General features: G+C 43.7%; 1 protein-coding gene across 6 annotated transcripts in view; it reads left to right on the forward strand.

Annotated features, from left to right (window-relative positions):
* C1QTNF12 (C1q and TNF related 12) overlaps nt 1-19,215 on the forward strand; it is a 217,833-nt gene that overhangs the window by 170,122 nt on the left and 28,496 nt on the right. For all 6 annotated transcript variants that reach the window (XM_068240624.1, XM_068240627.1, XM_068240625.1 and 3 more), the window contains 3 exons: nt 4,387-4,571; nt 6,125-6,233; nt 13,265-13,355. In XM_068240624.1, the coding sequence (XP_068096725.1) occupies nt 4,387-4,571; nt 6,125-6,233; nt 13,265-13,355 (385 nt within the window). The remainder of the gene's footprint in view (nt 1-4,386; nt 4,572-6,124; nt 6,234-13,264; nt 13,356-19,215) is intronic.

The raw sequence follows: 19,215 nt of genomic DNA on the forward strand, positions 1-19,215 counted from the left end.
CATCTACTGGGCATATATACCCCTGGCTACATCTACTGGGCATATATACCCCTGGCTACATCTACTGGGCATATATACCCCTGGCTACATCTACTGGGCATATATACCCCTGGCTACATCTACTGGGCATATATACCCCTGGCTACATCTACTGGGCATATATACCCCTGGCTACATCTACTGGGCATATATACCCCTGGCTACATCTACTGGGCATATATACCCCTGGCTACATCTACTTGGCATATATATACCCCCTGGCTACATCTACTGGGCATATATACCCCTGGCTACATCTACTGGGCATATATACCCCTGGCTACATCTACTGGGCATATATACCCCTGGCTACATCCACTGGGCATATATACCCCCTGGCTACATATACTGGGCATATATACCCCCTGGCTACATATACTGGGCATATATACCCCTGGCTACATATACTGGGCATATATACCCCCTGGCTACATATACTGGGCATATATACCCCCTGGCTACATCTACTGGGCATATATACCCCTGGCTACATCTACTGGGCATATATACCCCTGGCTACATCTACTGGGCATATATACCCCCTGGCTACATCTACTGGGCATATATACCCCCTGGCTACATATACTGGGCATATATACCCCCTGGCTACATATACTGGGCATATATACCCCCTGGCTACATATACTGGGCATATATACCCCCTGGCTACATGGACTGGGCATATATACCCCCTGGCTACATGGACTGGGCATATATACCCCCTGGCTACATATACTGGGCATATATACCCCTGGCTACCTACTCTGGGCATATATACCCCTGGCTACATATACTGGGCATATATACCCCTGGCTACATATACTGGGCATATATACCCCCTGGCTACATGGACTGGGCATATATACCCCCTGGCTACATATACTGGGCATATATACCCCTGGCTACATATACTGGGCATATATACCCCCTGGCTACATGGACTGGGCATATATACCCCCTGGCTACATATACTGGGCATATATACCCCTGGCTACATATACTGGGCATATATACCCCCTGGCTACATGGACTGGGCATATATACCCCCTGGCTACATATACTGGGCATATATACCCCTGGCTACATATACTGGGCATATATACCCCCTGGCTACATATACTGGGCATATATACCCCCTGGCTACATATACTGGGCATATATCCCCCTGGCTACATATACTGGGCATATATACCCCCTGGCTACATGGACTGGGCATATATACCCCCTGGCTACATATACTGGGCATATATACCCCTGGCTACCTACTCTGGGCATATATACCCCTGGCTACATATACTGGGCATATATACCCCCTGGCTACATATACTGGGCATATATACCCCCTGGCTACATATACTGGGCATATATACCCCCTGGCTACATATACTGGGCATATATACCCCCTGGCTACATGGACTGGGCATATATACCCCTGGCTACATATACTGGGCACATATACGCCTGACTATATATACTGGGCACATATTATTCTCCTGGCTACATATACTGGGCATATATACCCCTGGCTACATATACTGGGCACATATACCTCTGGCTACATATACTGGGCACACATATCCCTGCCTACATATACTGGGCACATATACCCCTGGCTACCTGTTCTGTGGACATCTCTACCCCTGGCTACCTGTTCTGGGGACATCTATACCGCTGGCCACCTATTCTGGGGACATCTATACCGCTGGCCACCTATTCTGGGGACATCTATACTGCTGGCCACCTATTCTGGGGACAACTATAGACCTGGGGCTACCTATTTTTGGGGAACCACGTCAGATTGAGTGTATTTTGGAGAACTGCTGCCAGGTGAGAGGTGTCTACCATATTAAGGGGGCATTCTACCTATTTATGTGAAATGCTGTCTATTTATGTGACTCATGACTGCTGAATTTGTCTTGTTGGGGGCCTCATGGTTACTGAATTTGTCTTGTTGGGGGCCTCATGATTTGTTGGGGGCCTCAAGATCGCTGAATTTGTCTTGTTGGGGGCCTCATGATTGCTGAATTTGTCTTGTTGGGGGCCTCATGATTGCTAAATTTGTCTTGTTGGGGGCCTCATGATTGCTGAGTTGGTTATGTTGGGGGTCTCATGATTGCTGAATTTGTCTTGATGGGGGGGGCTCATGATTGCTGAATTTGTCTTGGAACATGCTGGAAGGTACATACTGAGGGAGGGTGGGTGAGCGTGAGCCTGCTAACCTCCATATACATTTGGCTCCACCCATAACCACGCCCACATTTCATTATGTGACCACGCCCCTTTTTGGCGCGGCGCGCAACCTTGACTTTGGGGGGCGCATTAATAGTCTTTGTCCCCGGGCGCTGAAAACCCTAGCTACGCCTCTGTCTATGTATACATACATATATACATACTACACCTCTACACACAATATAAGAAAGAAGTGCTTCTAAAGAATACAGTAGTGTGCAGACATATAGTCACATACATATATATGTACATACACCTATACTACCTAATCACACAAAGGCAGACCAGAATAACGTAGTATGAAAAACTAACTGAGAAAAAATACCTGGCAGAAGGAGATACGGGCACACAGCTTGCCGCTCGGACGCTGAAACAAGCGCTGGACGCATAGAGCCGGAAGCTTAAATAGCTTCCGGGTAACAGCCAAGCGACAACACTTCCTGCCCAAATCAAAGATGGCCGCCGGAGAACTTCCGCCCACAGCGGAAGACAGCGCTGCTGTACACGCACGGCTGCTGCCTAAATCAGCATATGAAACAGTGCAGCCAGCACAGAAACGGCACTAATCAACAGGCTACTATGCACCAGCTATTAATACAGGCACAATATATATATATATACATAGTATGAATAATGAACGCTGCAGAGACCCACATACTATTTAAGTATTCAGGGACGCAGGAATTGATCAAATGAAACCAAGTCCTAGAGAGCAAAATAAGGGACTCTATACCTCATCGGAACATTTAGTTACCTAAGATATGGACCACAGCAAGGAAGCCCAACCTGCTGGATACCGCAAGCGGAGGTAAGGGAACATCATGGAACCTGCTGGAGGCGAGGAAAAAAAAAAGAATGCTGACATGGGGTTGGGTCAGGCAATTTAACATCTTGGGACGTCCTAACAGGGCAAAGGGGGGCGGGACTTTGCCCACACGTATGCTGACATGGAAAACACCAGGGAATAGACCTGTCCCCACTCAAGATTAAGAAGTTGCTCTCTGTAGATCAAGGAAAGGAGGGGTATATCACCCCTCCACCAGAGATGGACTCAATTGTGGTATAAAGCAAACAGAGGCGCCAAAAGGATAAAAACATTCACTAAAATTCTTAAAATTGCTACGGAGGCAGTGGTGGACTTACCACTACGAAGCCGACAAAAGAACCTAGGCCTAGGCGCTAAGTGAAATCCTGACCTTTTACTGCTATATACTCCTCGTGACTGATGAAGAGGGGTTAAACCTGCAAAACGCGTTGCAACCTTGTTTAGGAGTATGTCAATACATTTACGTTTATATTGAAATTGACAGTTCTTGTGTCTGCTTCGGGGAGGTAAGCCCACCACTGCCTCCGTAGCAATTTTAAGAATTTTAGTGCATGTTTTTATCCTCTTGACGCCTCTGGCTCACATTCAGAACGGTTGGTCTATAGTGAGCCTATAGCTTGTAAATTTTACAGAGCCACATCAAATCAACATGCAGACAGCCTGTTTCGGCCTGTTAGTCCTTATCAGTGCATGGCATGGGTTGATATGGCTCTATGGGTAGCGCTTGGACCAGTATTACAGAATACCCAGATAGCTCATGGCCATTACTCAAAAGTTGTTCTGAATGGAAAGTATAGGGGCTTTTTAGTCTCTTTTTGCCCCTTATTTCTTTTCTAGTGGTTCTGGGGCACCATGAGCTATCTGGGTATTCTGTACAACATATACAGAAGCTGACTAAAGGGTTTTAGCTATTTTCAGAGGTCAATTGAAAAGATACTTATAGTTAAATGCAATGACTAAAATAACTGTGGGTCTACTTTATTTGATGTATCCCAGAGATCTCCTTGAATGGGGTTGTTGTTCTAGTTTTATATTTATTTGGTATGTTAAGTACTCAAATATATCCTCTAAGAGAATATGAAATATTCAGTGCGATTGTTTAATATTTATCACCTGCTTTCAGAAAGTGGTGCATTTTCAGGTAAAGAATCTCAACTGTAGTTTACAGCCTGTCACTCAGATCCATAGACAATTCAGAAGCATTACTGAGGGTGGTATAGAGCAAATCTAGAGATATCCTTTTTCAGGTATTATGTAACTGTAATAAATACGGTATATCTTCTTTTCCCCAGAGGCCACAGAGCGTCGGGCAGTATCTGGAGATACGTCTGAGCATACCAGTGAGCCCCCACCTTTACTGCTTCCTATCAAGGACCTCTATCCATACAGAAGGATAGATGAAGCATTTCACTGCCGCCTTAAAGGCCCAGTCCTTGTGGACAAAAGGACACTGGCAGAGCTTCAGAACTTTCAAATGGTGAGATTTGGTGAATGCAATATTGCTTTTTAAGATCAGAAACCTCACTGTCCTATCTGCACTTCCCACTGAAGATAAGATTCAAGATTCAAGCACTTTATTGACACATTGTAACAAAACAAAATACTTCCAACATGATGCTTGGCAAGTGAGCAGGGAATGAAAATCTTTTTAGGTCCTCAGTACAGTGAATGGTATTTTTCAATACCAGCAGAACTGCACTTTTTTCCTACTTCAATGTTATATTTTACCAGCCATTCATTTACCCAGTTGCAGTTATTATCTTATGGATATCAACAGCACCATTGATAACATTTCCTGTGATGTTTGCTGCTCTGATGAACTTAGTTCCATGCCATTACACTTGTACATTTATTTTGCCAACTTGTATTCATGCAAAGCGATATAGTACATTAGAATGAGAAAATGAACACTGTATCTAGCTATGTTGCTTGGTTTGTGATTTCCATATAATGATGCACAAGCCACATGCCTATCTCTGTACAATTGTTTAATAAGGTTTGGCAGCTGTTACTTACAGTATATATTAATGATATATCCTCCCTCAAAATAGCTGCCTTCATGTTAAAGGTCTGTCTACCCAATGCTGATATTGTTTTAGTTTAGAAAAACATCATCATCTTATACATTTCAAAGACTCAGAGGCTTAGACTAATTAGGGTAAGTGAAATTGAAGTTAGTTAAAATTAAAGGCATTTGTGCATGATTCATGTATGTGGCTATGTCAATCCTTGGACATGTGTTAACCTATAGCAGATCTGATACAGCTGGAAGGCTAAGTACCGTAAGATATAAACAGTACTGTATATATTTACATCATTAAAGACTAGTATTTATAGACATTTACAACCCCACCCCCCGTGGGGGCGGGCATACTTTACCAGTCCAGTGTCTCTGCACTCTTCTTTCTTATTTGCGCCCAATGTGGTTGTTAGTTTATTGACGTCGGGTGTGTCTGTGATGCCACAAACCCCACCAACCATGGAGCGTGAATGAGGAAGACGAGTGCAGAGGCATTGGCAGACACCGGACAAGTAAAGAATAAATGCACTGGCATGGGAGGGGTACATCTACATTTGGGGGATGCATCCGGGGCAACGAGGTGGCATCACTAGGTCGATTCCCAAAATATTTTAATCGATCAGGAATCGGCCTGCGGTTTATGTCGTGCAACAGATCTTTCTCCGATCAGAGAGATATCGGTCTCTTGGTCGATTGCCCATCAAAATCGCTTTTGGCCACTTCAAGACTGACCGAAGGTCTCCCAAGGAAAACAAAACCCGTTTCTTGGAACAGAAAATGTGCTTCAAGTTTCAGCGGCACTAGAACATTCAGTAGACTGGCAAGTGATCCAATAGGTTTATATTACAAATAAAGGTCACTTCTAGTTTTGATTTTGAAGAATAAGTATATTGGATGAACAGTCTGTCCTTTACATATGTCGTAAACTTGGAATCAATGGTTGAAACACATAATCTATGGACTGTCCAGTCGATTATATTACCTGTATTTGTCTTCTATTCATATTGCAGCCAGCAGCTAAAGGTGCCTTCGTTCGGGGAGCTGGCATGAATCTACCATTGGGTCGTTTTACAGCTGCAATTCCTGGGATTTACCAGTTTTCTGCCCATATTCACATAGGTTGGTGAGCAGCAATTATTTTTCATTTTAACTGTATGTGCTTAAAAGGGAATACTATTATAATAAATAATATCCAATATTAAATTTCAGCAATGATGCCATAATATAAAGAATAAATCTATCTCCTAACCAGTGGCGTAGCTAAGGAGCTGTGGGCCCTGGTGCAAGTTGTACATTGGGGCCCCCCAAGCGCTCTATACATAACAATTCATACGACGCACCAAAACCTGACAATGGCAACTACAGTGTCAGAGGTGCAGGAAGGGGATGGGGAACAGCTTGTTAGTGATTACCACTATTCAAAGCATCTATAGAAGTGATTATTACCAGCACAGGACCAATAGAGAGCTAATATTACAGTTGAGGGAGGGCCCTTCGGGGCCCCTCTGGCCCAAGGGCCCCGATGCGGTCGCTACCTCTGCAACCCCTATTGCTACGCCCCTGCTCCTAACTCAGCGGCTCTCAAAATGGGTATTGTGGTACCCCAGTGTGTTGCAGCAATTATTCAGGGTTCCACAGCTCCCCCCTATGCAGAGCAGCACCTGTGGAGGAGTATGCCGGGTTATTATGCTCATGTGCCTATCTCCATTGCAGTCTTTCCCCATCACTGCTATCAGTCTTCAAAATCACAATGACCCAATGGTTACTGGTATATGATGCAATATGACCTTTAGAGTCATGCCACACATTGTTGCAAAAGTTTTATGACAGAAAATGTACTTGTGAGTACATGCTTCCACATAAGCACTACCCTTATTCGTAACAGTGCGGCTTGATAAAGGGAGCACTTTGTGGGGTACTATAATAAAGAGGACACTTTAAAGGACCATTATAGTGAAAAAAGTAAGCAGTTAAAATCTGACTGAATTGACAGGCTTTGGACTAGTTCATCTCCTCTTGGGAGATTCTCAGGGTTTTCTTTTCAGTTAGACTCAGCAACTGCTATTCAGTGAATGCTTTTAAAAGCAAAGAATACCCCCAATTAGTGCAAAGCTTTATGGGTACAGCAAGTAGTTTTGGGTAGTGAAAATGCTGCAAAATTGCTTTGTACAGTGATTAAAAAGTAATTTTGCAGTTATCCTATACTTTGTATTGAAGCACAAATGCTCCAAAAATGAATTTTTGGGAAATCATAATCACTACTGTGGGATCATCTCCCTTGACTTTCAATTAACCTATCGCTTTTGGAATTGCCATTGGTTCCACAAGGCTGCTGAGAGCAGTCTAGCGAGCCCAGGCCTAACTGGAGCTGTGTTATGGTGGAATGCTATAACGAAGGCAGTGTTACTGGAGTATTATAATAGGAGTTAAACTGTAAAATAGGAAAAAATTGGAAGAAAACTGTAATATTAGAGCAGGTTACACATCTCAGAAGCTGAGACGCTGTTAAGAGTTAAACAGATGCTAAGATAAACGAAAGGGGGGGGGGGGGGGCACTGAAGAAGTGGGACATAGTCGATTATTACAAAAAAAAGCATGTGTTTTTTTAAAATAACTTTTACCTTGCTTTCAATTTCTTTTTAAAGATCACTAAAAATAGCTGGTGCTGTCCTTTGTGTGGTACTACATGGAAGTGCTAAAATTGGCCAGTTATTGACCAATTAAAATTAGATGTTTGTATGAACCATCCAATTTTGATTGGCCAATTTTACCACTTCCATGTAGTATGAAAGCTTACCTCCACAAATTGTTCATAGTATGCAAAGTCTGTTGGCCCTCATACTACATGGAGGTGGTAAGCTTGGCCAATGATTAGCCAATCAAAATAGGATGTGTGTATGCACCTTTAGCAACAATTTAGTAGTTAGGATTTTGCCACCTTATTTATGTATGAGGATTTACCTACACGATCTGCTTATAGTATTCAATATACCCTCTTACTACATGGAGGTGATAAATTTGGTCAGTGATTGGCCAATCACAATAGAAAGTGTGTACCCGGCTTAAGCAATCTCTTCCCCACAGAACCTGCCAAGCCTATTGTCTTTAAAATGTATAGCCAGGCATGACTTCATCCATTGCATTGTTCTGCTAGTTAAGCACTACAGCAGATATAACAACTTCCTGGTGATGCAGACTAAGAGCAGACTAGACAGACTTACTAAATATAAACTTCAGCAACTAATAATTCTTAAAGAAAAAAATAGTGCAGCATTAGCACCTCACTGCTCTGGGTCCACACAGTCAGTACTCATGGCCCCTGGAATGCAACCCTCCCATGAACTGGTTTGTGGACAAGCACAGGGCAAAACATGATTTACAAAGGCCAAGGCAGAGGAATCCAGGATTATATTCACCACTGGGGTGTACTGAAGTGATTTTTTTTATTTTTTTACAACACATGGTTTTATATATAAGGAGTCTTTCTTTGCTTTAAGTGGGGCTATATATGATGAAAGGTATCTTTAAAACACTGGGAATAATATGAATACTGACAATCCACCACTGCACACCAAGATTTCACAGTTACAGGTTCACTTTCAATGGCAAGTGATTTGTCCCCATCGGTTTGGACACAGGTAGTTTGGTAGTTGGCTAAACCACCAGTCTGCCAGCATGAGGGGAAGTTAATTTGGTTCCCAATGCTGATATTACTTCAGCAGTGCATTAATACTTCTGATATGATTATGGAAAAGTGTTAGTGGTGAAACAGGTTCTTGAGCTGAAAGGATGAAAGAAGACAACAAAAGGTAACTATCGGTCAGGGTTAGGAGACCACTTGGAATGTTAGGTTTAGGTGTAGACATTCATTAGGGGGGGGATGTTAGTGTCAGGCTTTGGAAAGGGAGGTTGCATTGAGGTAAAGTAAATGATGAGGGGACAAACGCATTGACCACTGACAAAAACAAAACAAGTACCGTCATTCAGGTATAAACACAATTTCTCTACCCTTTGCACTTGGTCTTGTTATCAGACCGTAGCTATGTAGGGCTATGTAAGGGCCATATACTGTGGCATCTTGCGGTGACATATTTCTTGAGCCTGAAAAATGTCACGAAGCTAGCATATTTGCATATTTGTTGTAAACTTTCTATGTCTCGTCATCCAGTGATTTTGTTTTCAGTGTTCTGAAGAAGCAACATTGGCTTTGATTCATAAAGCATTACAGCACTCGATAATGCAGAAAACAGCTGACTTTACCGAGCACTTAGGAAAATGTCAATTCATAAAGGCTTTTACTGCATGAAAAACTGAAAATACCGAGCAGTGAGGTAAATTACAGACTTGTGCGGCAAATACCTCTACACATGTCAGTAAATGTCAGCAAATGTCAATTCATAAAAACTAGAAGATGCGTTTAATACCTTCGATAATTACCGGCACCTCAGGTGTGGTCTTAACAATTTGAAGTCTGTGTGAGTCTGTGCAGTGAAGCATGACTCACACAAGCAAAGGCAAAGACAGATGCTGACTGACAGGAGCAGGGGACAAGGAGCCAATAGAAACAGCCCTTGTCTCCTGATCGGATTTTGATAGGACCCACAGCTTTCTCCAGACAAAACTTTTATAGCCCCAGGCAGCCAGCAGAGATTTGGGACAAAACAGATTTCCCCAGAAACCCCTCACCAGTGTAACCCATTCAGTTCCTGATTGAATATGCGGAGGAACTAGTGGGTAAAATCACCTAATGGTGCCCATACATAAAAATGGTAAAATTGGATGAAAACAATTGTACCATATATGAGCACCATAAGTATGACATATGTAAAGTCTCTTGGAGTTCATCTAAGATGTGGCAATTAAATACAATGTTAAAAAAGACTAATGGACAGATTCAGAGCAAGCAGAGGCAGTATAACAAACGTGCAGTCTAAAGGGATGTAGGGATGCCTCCTACTACTGTAATGCCCTCACTGCATGTAGCATCATATAACAAAAGAGAGATAACTCCACACTTCTGCTGTTACCACTCAATGGGCTTCGGTAATTTACCGAACTTCTAAGGCACCTGTGAAAATCTTTATGAATTAGCACACACAAGTCTAAAATACCGAATGCGGTATTTTAATGACCAGAATTTTTTCTCGCACAGACTTTTATGAATCAAGGTAATTGTGGCTGATGACAGAAGCTCCTAGTGCTAGCTACTAGTTGCAGCATTAAGAGACTAGTTGCAGGAATAATTGTCTGTATGTCACAGCCAAAAACAGAAGCATCCAACCTTAGTCTTGAGGTTAACAGTATGTGAGAACCTCTGATTATACAGTACTTGGCACACACTATGGGCAGCATTCACTAAAGGCAATTCTGTAAAATCATTTTGTTTAGTAAAATACCGCATTCAGTATTTTACACTTTTTTCCAAATTCACAAACTTTTCCGCATGAGGCAGAAGTTCGGTAATTTACCAAACAAACGTTCCTCAATTCACTAAGCCCTGCTCTGTAAGGCCCGGTTCACATTAGCGGTTGTTTGCCAAACGGACCGGATGACCTGACCGGATCCGGACCGGATCCGGATCGGAACCGTACGGTTCTGATCCGGATCCGATCCGGATCCGGTCAGGTTGCATCAGGTGTCCATCAGGATGCGATCCGGATCCGTTTGGCAAAAGTTCGTTAAAAACAAAAAAAAAGTTGGGGTCTGGGAGGTCAGCAGAAGGGGGACCTGTGGAATCAGGCCCTCTGCTGTTTAGCACTCACCTCCACCTCCGACATGCTGCCAACATCTCCGGATCCGGATCCAGCTGTGCTGCTCCACTCCAAAATGCTTGCCCATGTGTCCCCATCCAATATCGCCGCAACAATCCCCATAGGAAGTGGGGTAGAACATCCGGATTTCTCAGCCAGTGTGTTGTGCGCTCTCCGGTTCCCATTGGTTTGTATTGGCCGGATGGTGCAGTCCGGCTCCGCCCCGGATACGGCTGCCGGAGGAGCCGGATGAAAAAATAGCGCATGTTGGAACGGAGGCCGGAGTCCGGATCCGGCCCGGATCCGGTCCGGCTCCGGTTGGCAGAACGGACGCATGTGAACGGACGCATAGGCTTTCATTGCTATGCCGTGCGTCCGTTCCGTCCGTTCTGCAAGCGGTGCGGCTCCGGCACGGCGATTCCGGAGGGCCACCGCAAGTGTGAACCGGGCCTAAGTGTCACTTACTAACTGCGTAGCAGGTCAGCACTGAGGCAGGGAGCTGCGAGTATGAGTCAGGGTTTTCCGTCCATGCCTGCCAGAATACAGATTTTCACATCTAAAGGGATGCAGATAAGCCTCAAAAAATATCACTTTCCTGTGCTCTGAAAGAGTGAAGACCCATCTGATACCCTGTCCACCAAATCAAAGTGAGAAGCAGGGCTGTGTGGCTCTTCCTATTGGCTGCCTGGCTCTCCCTATTGGCTGTCTGTCAAATCTCCCACACATGGAGAGAACATGGAGAGAATGAGTTATCAGCTGGTAAGAGCTGGTGAAAAATACCGAACACTTTTCTTGCCCGATTTACTGACTGCTGTAACCTTTGTGAATTGCAATTTCTTGACATTTCTTGAGGCAATCACCACACAAGTCGGCAATTTACCTCACTAGTAGGTAATTCTAATTTAATGTGCGGTATAACAGGTTTAGTGAATTGTAATTTGGGAAGGTGATTGGTAAAATCAGCTGTTTTCAGCATTACCGAATGCGGTAATGCTTAGTGAATGCTGCCCTTGACTTTTTCAGAATCCAATAGGCTTGAAAAATCAATATTGAAATCCCAATTTGTGAAAAGTGAATCTCACTAAGTTCTTTAATTTGTGGAGTAAAACAATGCTTTAACCACCTTAGCGGTATGGACGAGCTCAGCTCGTCCATTACCGCCAGAGGGTGCCGCTCAGGCCCTGCTGGGCCGATTTACATGAAATAAAGAGCAGCACACGCAGCCGGCACTTTGCCAGCCGCGTGTGCTGCCCGATCGCCGCCGCTCTGCGGCGATCCGCCGCGAGCAGCGGCGAAAGAGGGTCCCCCCAGCCGCCTGAGCCCTGCGCAGCCGGAACAAATAGTTCCGGCCAGCGCTAAGGGCTGGATCGGAGGCGGCAGACGTCAGGACGTCGGCTGACGTCCATGACGTCACTCCGCTCGTCGCTATGGCGACGATCTAAGCAAAACAAGGAAGGCCGCTCATTGCGGCCTTCCTTGTTTATTCTGGGCGCCGGAGGCGATCAGAAGAACGCCTCCGGAGCGCCATCTAGTGGGCTTTCATGCAGCCAACTTTCAGTTGGCTGCATGAAATATTTTTTTTTTTATTTAAAAAAAACCCTCATGCAGCTGCCCTGGCGATCTTAATAGAACGCCAGGGTCGTTAAATAGGATCAGTGTTGCACTTACTTTAAAACTGCATATACAACTGCTAAGTGAGTTAATCTTCTACTTGTTCCCTCAGTAAAGTGTATTACTATTACAGAGGCACCTCAGTGACGTATAGTAGAATGTTGTAAATTATTCAGCATAGCCACTTTTACATTAACTATACTTTTTTCAGCATCAGAAATACTTTCTATATCCATATACCGCTGTATATTGGTATGTAATCTCACTCTCCTAACGATGCTTAGCCTAGGCTGTTCGATAGGCAGAATTCTCCTCCTAGAGCATTCTGGGAGAGCAGGTATTATTTCTGCTGGCTTCAGAACATAGAGTAAACAAACGTTCCGCAGTGATGCTCCTTGCCAGCAGTAACGATGTGGCCACCTGTAATACATTTCAGAATGCAATAAGGGTGAGGAAGGATTTTACAATTGGAAAACACTTAAATCATTTGTAAAGTAATATTATAGAATAAGTAATTTTATTCATTACATAATTTTCAGTCCAGTTTTAAAGTACCTCTTTAAAGTGATCACGAGGTCTGCACGCTACATTCATAGCTGCCTGCCATGCATTTCCAAGCATTATGAACAGCAGTATATCTGTGGCTGCTATGATGGGGCATCAGTTCTACCATGAATCATTGCCAGATGGTTCAGCAGCACTAAATGGACTGTTGCTGTATCTCTGTTGTTCCTGAGCCTAAACATAGATACAAACCCATACTGAATCATGTTGTTTGTTGCTTTTCAGATCACAGTGAGCTAAAGAGCAAGGGACAGTTACGCCCACGTGATAATGTCCGAGTCCTGATATGTATTGAGTCTCTGTGTCATGGATATACGTAAGTACTATTCTTCATTAATATACCATCATGCACAGCTGACTAATGAGAATATGCAAATTGTTAATGTAGTTTTAAAGTGGTAATAAAGACAATACTATTTTTTTGTCTAGACAGAGTAAAATCGTGGTTTTATTGCTGTATGAATTCCCATTGAATAGACTAATGGTGCCCATACAATTTCTTCATTTTTTTTTTAATTAGATCATTTTGTTCCATTATTCTGTTTCCATCATGTCCAATCGGATTTTTATTGGAAAAACGGGATAATTGTTAATTTTGCTTGATCAAAAAAAAAAAAAGATTATTTTCGATCCGATCGTTTTGGTTGAATAAACGGTAAAATTGACTGTTATTATTGTACCGTGTATGGGCACCATTACACATACTTCCTGTTAACCATATCCTATTTGTTTGCTAAGTATAAGAGTCAGTGGCAAGAGTTAAGGAGTTTGAGAGGATCTGCATGTTGGGTATTCTCCTTTTGCTGAAATATAAGTTCAGGAGATTGCATGGGCCAGGCTTCTATAGCAGCCAGAGTCTCAGAGCTTCAGCTACCGGTAGTAAAAGCAGCTCTGTAAATGATACTTTTTGATTGGTTGCTGTAATCACGTGACAGTCTACACATGTGATGAGTCTGTGTGATGTACCTTTGCCAGTATGCATCTGTCACTTTATGCTTAATGTGGAGGTAAACATAAAATGTTTTTTGTAACTAGCATCAGTATTGGCCAGGGTGCAGTGCCGGAGTGCAATGCATTTATTGATCATGGGTGACATCAGTTTGTAATTCTGCAAGACATTGTGCAACAATGGAAGGAATAGAATGATTGTAACTGACTCCTGTTGTCATCTGAGTTCAAGAAATGGAGCCAGGCAGCCAAAAAAAAAAGCAAAAATACAAGCTATAACACACAAGCAAAGTTAAATATCCACATTTAACAGTACACATTTCAGTACAACATGCTTGCTGTTATATTTAGCACCTCTTTAACCTCATTATCGGTAAGCCCGACACTGTGTCGGGCATACCACCGGCTGTCCCCAGGAGTCTCCCAGTATAATTTTTAGAGATCGGATAGCTGTAATAGCTTCAGCTAGCACTAGGCTAGCTAGCAGTGGTGGCCGGCATCCTCAGATTACTTTTGACCCCCCCCCCCCCGATCGCCGCTAAATACATTACCCCCCCTGGATCCAGCAATTGTGCAGCCTCCTGCACATCTCCGGTCCTCTCTATGGGGAGGATCGGATCTGCGCATGACGTAATGACGTCGCCGACATTATGTTCGATCCTCCCCATAGAGAAGAGCAGAGCTGTCCGGGGAGGCTGCACCGATCGCTGGGTAATGTATTTAGCGGCGATCGGGGGAGGGATCAAAAGTAATCGAGGGATGCCGGCCACCACTTCTAGCTAGCCTAGTGCTAGCTGAAGCTATTACAACTATGCGATCTCTAAAAATTATACTGAGAGACTCCTGGGGACACCCCCCCCAGGATACAAGGCTTGTAGCCCCTATTGTTACGCCACTGCCAGCACTGCAAGGCGAGAGTGGTAACCCCTACGCCACCGTGCTGGCCTGTGCTATGTTAGATAGCTAACTGTGAGGAAGGGAAGTGTCTAAAGGTGGCCACACACCATACAATTTTTTAAATATCTGTTCAATTTAAGAATTGCAATCAATTTTTCTGACTGATTGTAACATTTCAAAAATATGACCAATGTACCACACACGTATGTTCAATTTTTCCCTAATTAGAATAAAAATGATTGGAAACTCTGACAAAATTGCTATGGTGTGTATATTAATAAATTGACAATCCAACACACACCATACAATCTTTAGAAAGATTGAAGAAAAATATCTGGAATTCCGGATCGATAAAAATCGAAGAAAACGGGAAATCCGATCAGATTTTTCAGTCGAATGAAAAAAAGCTTTCAATTTTTTCGGGAGATCCGATCGTTTTTATCGAATTGCCGTAAAATCGGATCATTTTATTGTATCGTGTGTGGCCACCTTAAGGCATTGTGCTGGATTGGAACATTGCATTGTTAACATTCTATACATGTACATAAGTATATTTTTAATTCTGTCCTTCAATATTATGTTGTAAAATTGGATTATATACAAAAAAAAGAAAAGATACGAGGAGACATACCACAAAAAACTTGTGTCAGGGCTTTTAAGTTAGCAGATAAAACAGAGTGACAAAATGGTGATATGGACTATGTCTTAGGAATGAAAGGGTGTCAAATTGTTTACTGGAAATTAAAATGATCAACGTAGAAGGGGGCTGAATTCAAAGACGCCTAAAAATCAAACTGAAAAACATGATGCGGCAGGCTAGTCCATGTTGCCCAAATTTCTCTGCAGCAAATCAAAATGATACCCAGTAGTTTGTATGGCCCCCATGAGCTTGTATGCATGCCTGACAACTTCAGGGCATGCTTCTAGTGATATGATGGATATTGTCCTGGGGGATCAGGATAGCTCCAATCAGGATAGCTGAGAGAGAGGGAAGGAGCGCTCCTTTAATCAAGAGGCAGGGGGAAGAGCTGAAGGAGCACTCCTCCAATCAAGGCACAGGAGAGAGAGCGCGCTTTCTCAGCTCTGCCTCCTGCCTTTTGATTGGAGAAGCGCTCCTTCAGCTCTGCCCCCTGCCTCTTGATTAGAGGAGCGCTCCTTCCCTCTCAGCTATCTTGATTGGAGGAGCACTCCTCCGCCGACCTGAATTAAACTACCGGTATTGCTATCCCGCGCCGCCACCCGTTAATAGACATTACGTTCCTCAGCCAATAATGCGAATGCGGCTGGAGGAACAAATGCGGAGGGACTCGTGGTGGCTAATCCTCTATAGGGCAGATATCCGAATCTCGTCATGCACAAGCTGGCTGCAATGCTCCATCACCCCTCCATCATCCATCCCTCTAATCAAAAGGCGGGGGCAGAGCTGAACGTGGACCTGAACACTTGCTCACGACACAAGGAAAAGGGAGAGAAATGCACCCCTAAGGTATTTACAGAGTTTAGCCTGTCTAATTCCCACTCATTAGTGTCTAACCACAAGTTGTAATTTGATCTATCCCGTGACAGCTGACTCCCATGGCAGATAAGCCCATTTAAAAAGCACAGGATGTTAATATGTCTTCATCCATGAAAGCAGGGAGTAGAAACACTGCAGATTTATTGTAGGATTTGTATGAGCTGTAACAAAGACATTTTATTCTTTAAAGTTTACCCTATTATGTTGCATATCTTTTAGAGCTGAGATGAAGTTCTGAGTTCAGATCAGCTTGCTGCAGCTTCTGAATTGCTGGATTATTCATCCATCTACCACAGTGAATGCCCATTGGCTGGGCAATGCACGTAGGCAGGAGAACTGTACTGTGTGAGCACTGTGAGGTTCAGGCTGGCCTGTGTGCAATGTAGTTTAATTTAATTGGCACTTACTTTGATTACCGAAACTTAGGAGCCACTGCATTTCCTTCCCTTGGCTTATATGCGAGTCATTGATTTTTTTCCTGATTTCTGAGGTAAAAGTTGGGAGCGGCTTATATGCCGGTTGGCTTATATGCGAGTATGTACCGTAATTAACATGTATAAATACATCAATACGGCAGAGGTAGGAAATTCCTGATCTCCAAACGCGTGCTGATACGAACCACCGCCATGTCAGGGATTCCCTGCCTTTGTGTGCCCACTCCCCACTCTCTCCCCTTGTCTATGTTCCCCCTGCGCAAATGTAACAAGAGTTCAGGCAGCCAGATCACATACCGCATGACCGCCGCGATTTTAGGCATCTGTCTCCAGTATAATGCTGCTGGCTCTTCTCTCCTGTGTGCCCGCTCTCTCTATTTTATCTTCTCCGCTCCCCTTGTGCACATGTAAAATATCGGGCAACGAGCTTCCATACCTCATGGCCGTGAGGATTGCAGACCTGTCTCCTGTGCGTGGCTGGCTCTATTGAAAGGCTCGTTCTGATTGCGTCATCAGTATGAGCCGTTCAATAGAGCCAGCCGAGCAAAGGAGACAGTTCTGCAATCCTCGTGGTCATGAGGTATGGAAGCTGGCTTCCCGATATTTTACATGTGACAAGGGGAGCGGAGATACAATAGAGAGAGAGAGCAGGCACATGCGGGGAGAAGAGCCAGCAGCATTATACTGGAGACAGATGCCTAAAATCGTGGCGGCCATGCGGTATGTGATCCGGCTGCCTGAGCCCTTGTTACACATGCGCAGGGGGAACATAGACACGGGGGAGAGAGCGGCCACACACTTGGGACCAGGGAATGCTTCACAAGAGGACACATAAATGGACACAGAAGGGCACATAATCGACACAGGAGGACACATAATGGATACATAAGGGACACAGGAGGGCACATAATGGACACATGGAGGGCACACAAGGGACACAGGAGGGCACATAATGGACACATGGAGGGCACACAAGGGACACATGAGGGCACATAAGGGACACATGAAGGACACATAAGGGACACAGGAGAAGACATGGGGACACATAAGGGACACCATTTGGGGGAGAACATGTACAAGACGCTCCTGGAAAAAGGACGCACCAGGTTTAGTATACATATATTTTGTTCCAGAGTTTGTGCCCTCGAAACCTAGGTGCGTCTTTTATTCCCGGAATGTCTTATACAGCAGAAAATATGGTAATGTCACAGTCATAGAGTACACTGTGTCTTCTTACAGTAGCAATAAGAAGTATGTGAACCCTTTGGAATTATATCGATTTCTGCACAAATTGGTCATAAAATGTGATCTGATCTTCATCTAAGTCACAACAATAGACACTCACAGTCTGCTTAAACTAATTCCACACAAATAATTACATGTTTCCATGCTTTTATTGAACACACCATGTAAACATTCACAGTGCAGGTCGAAAAGGTACGTGAACTCTTGGATTTAATAACTGGTTGAACCTCCTTTGGCAGCAATAACTTCAACCAAACGTTTCCTGTGGTTGCAGATCAGATGTGCACAACGTTCAGGAGTAATTTTTGACTATTCCTCATTACAGAACTGTTTCAGTTCAGCAATATTCTTGGGATGTCTGGTGTAAATCACTTTCTTGAGGTCATGCCATAGCATCTAAATCGGGTTGAGGTCAGGACTCTGACTGGGCCACTCCAGAAGGCATATTTTCTTCTGTTTAAGCCATTCTGCTGTTGATTTACTTCTATGTTTTGGGTTGTTGTCTTGTTGCAACACCTATCTTCTGCTGAGCTTCAACTGGTGGACAGGTGGCCTTAAGTTCTCCTGCAAAATGTCTTGATAAACTTTGGCATTAATTTTTCCTTCAATGATAGCAATCTGTCCAGGCCCTGATGCAGCAAAGCAGCCCCAAACCATGATGCCCCCACCACCATACTTAACAGTTGGGATGAGCTTTTAATGTTAGTGTGATGTGCCTCTTTTCTCCACACATAGTGTTGTGTGTTTCTTCCAAACAACTTTGCTTTGGTTTCATCTGTCCACAGAATATTTTGCCATTACTGCTGTGAAACTTCCAGGTGCTTTTTTGCAAACTTTAAACGTGCAGCAATGTTTTTTGGGGACAGCAGTAGCTTTCTCTGTAATATCCTCCCATGAACTCCATTCTTGTTTAGTGTTTTACGTATCATAGATTCACTAACAGGGATGTTAGCATATGTCAGAGACTTTTGTAAGTCTTTAACTGACATTCTAGGATTCTTCTTCACCTCACTGAGCATTCTACGCTGTGCTCTTGCAGTCATCTTTACAGGACGGCCACTCCTAAGGAGAGTAGCAGCAATGCTGAACTTTCTTAATTTATAGACAGTTTGTCTAAACATGGACTGATGAACAGC

Source organism: Hyperolius riggenbachi, chromosome 6 (genome assembly GCF_040937935.1).
Source record: "Hyperolius riggenbachi isolate aHypRig1 chromosome 6, aHypRig1.pri, whole genome shotgun sequence".
NCBI classification, from domain to species: domain Eukaryota; kingdom Metazoa; phylum Chordata; class Amphibia; order Anura; family Hyperoliidae; genus Hyperolius; species Hyperolius riggenbachi.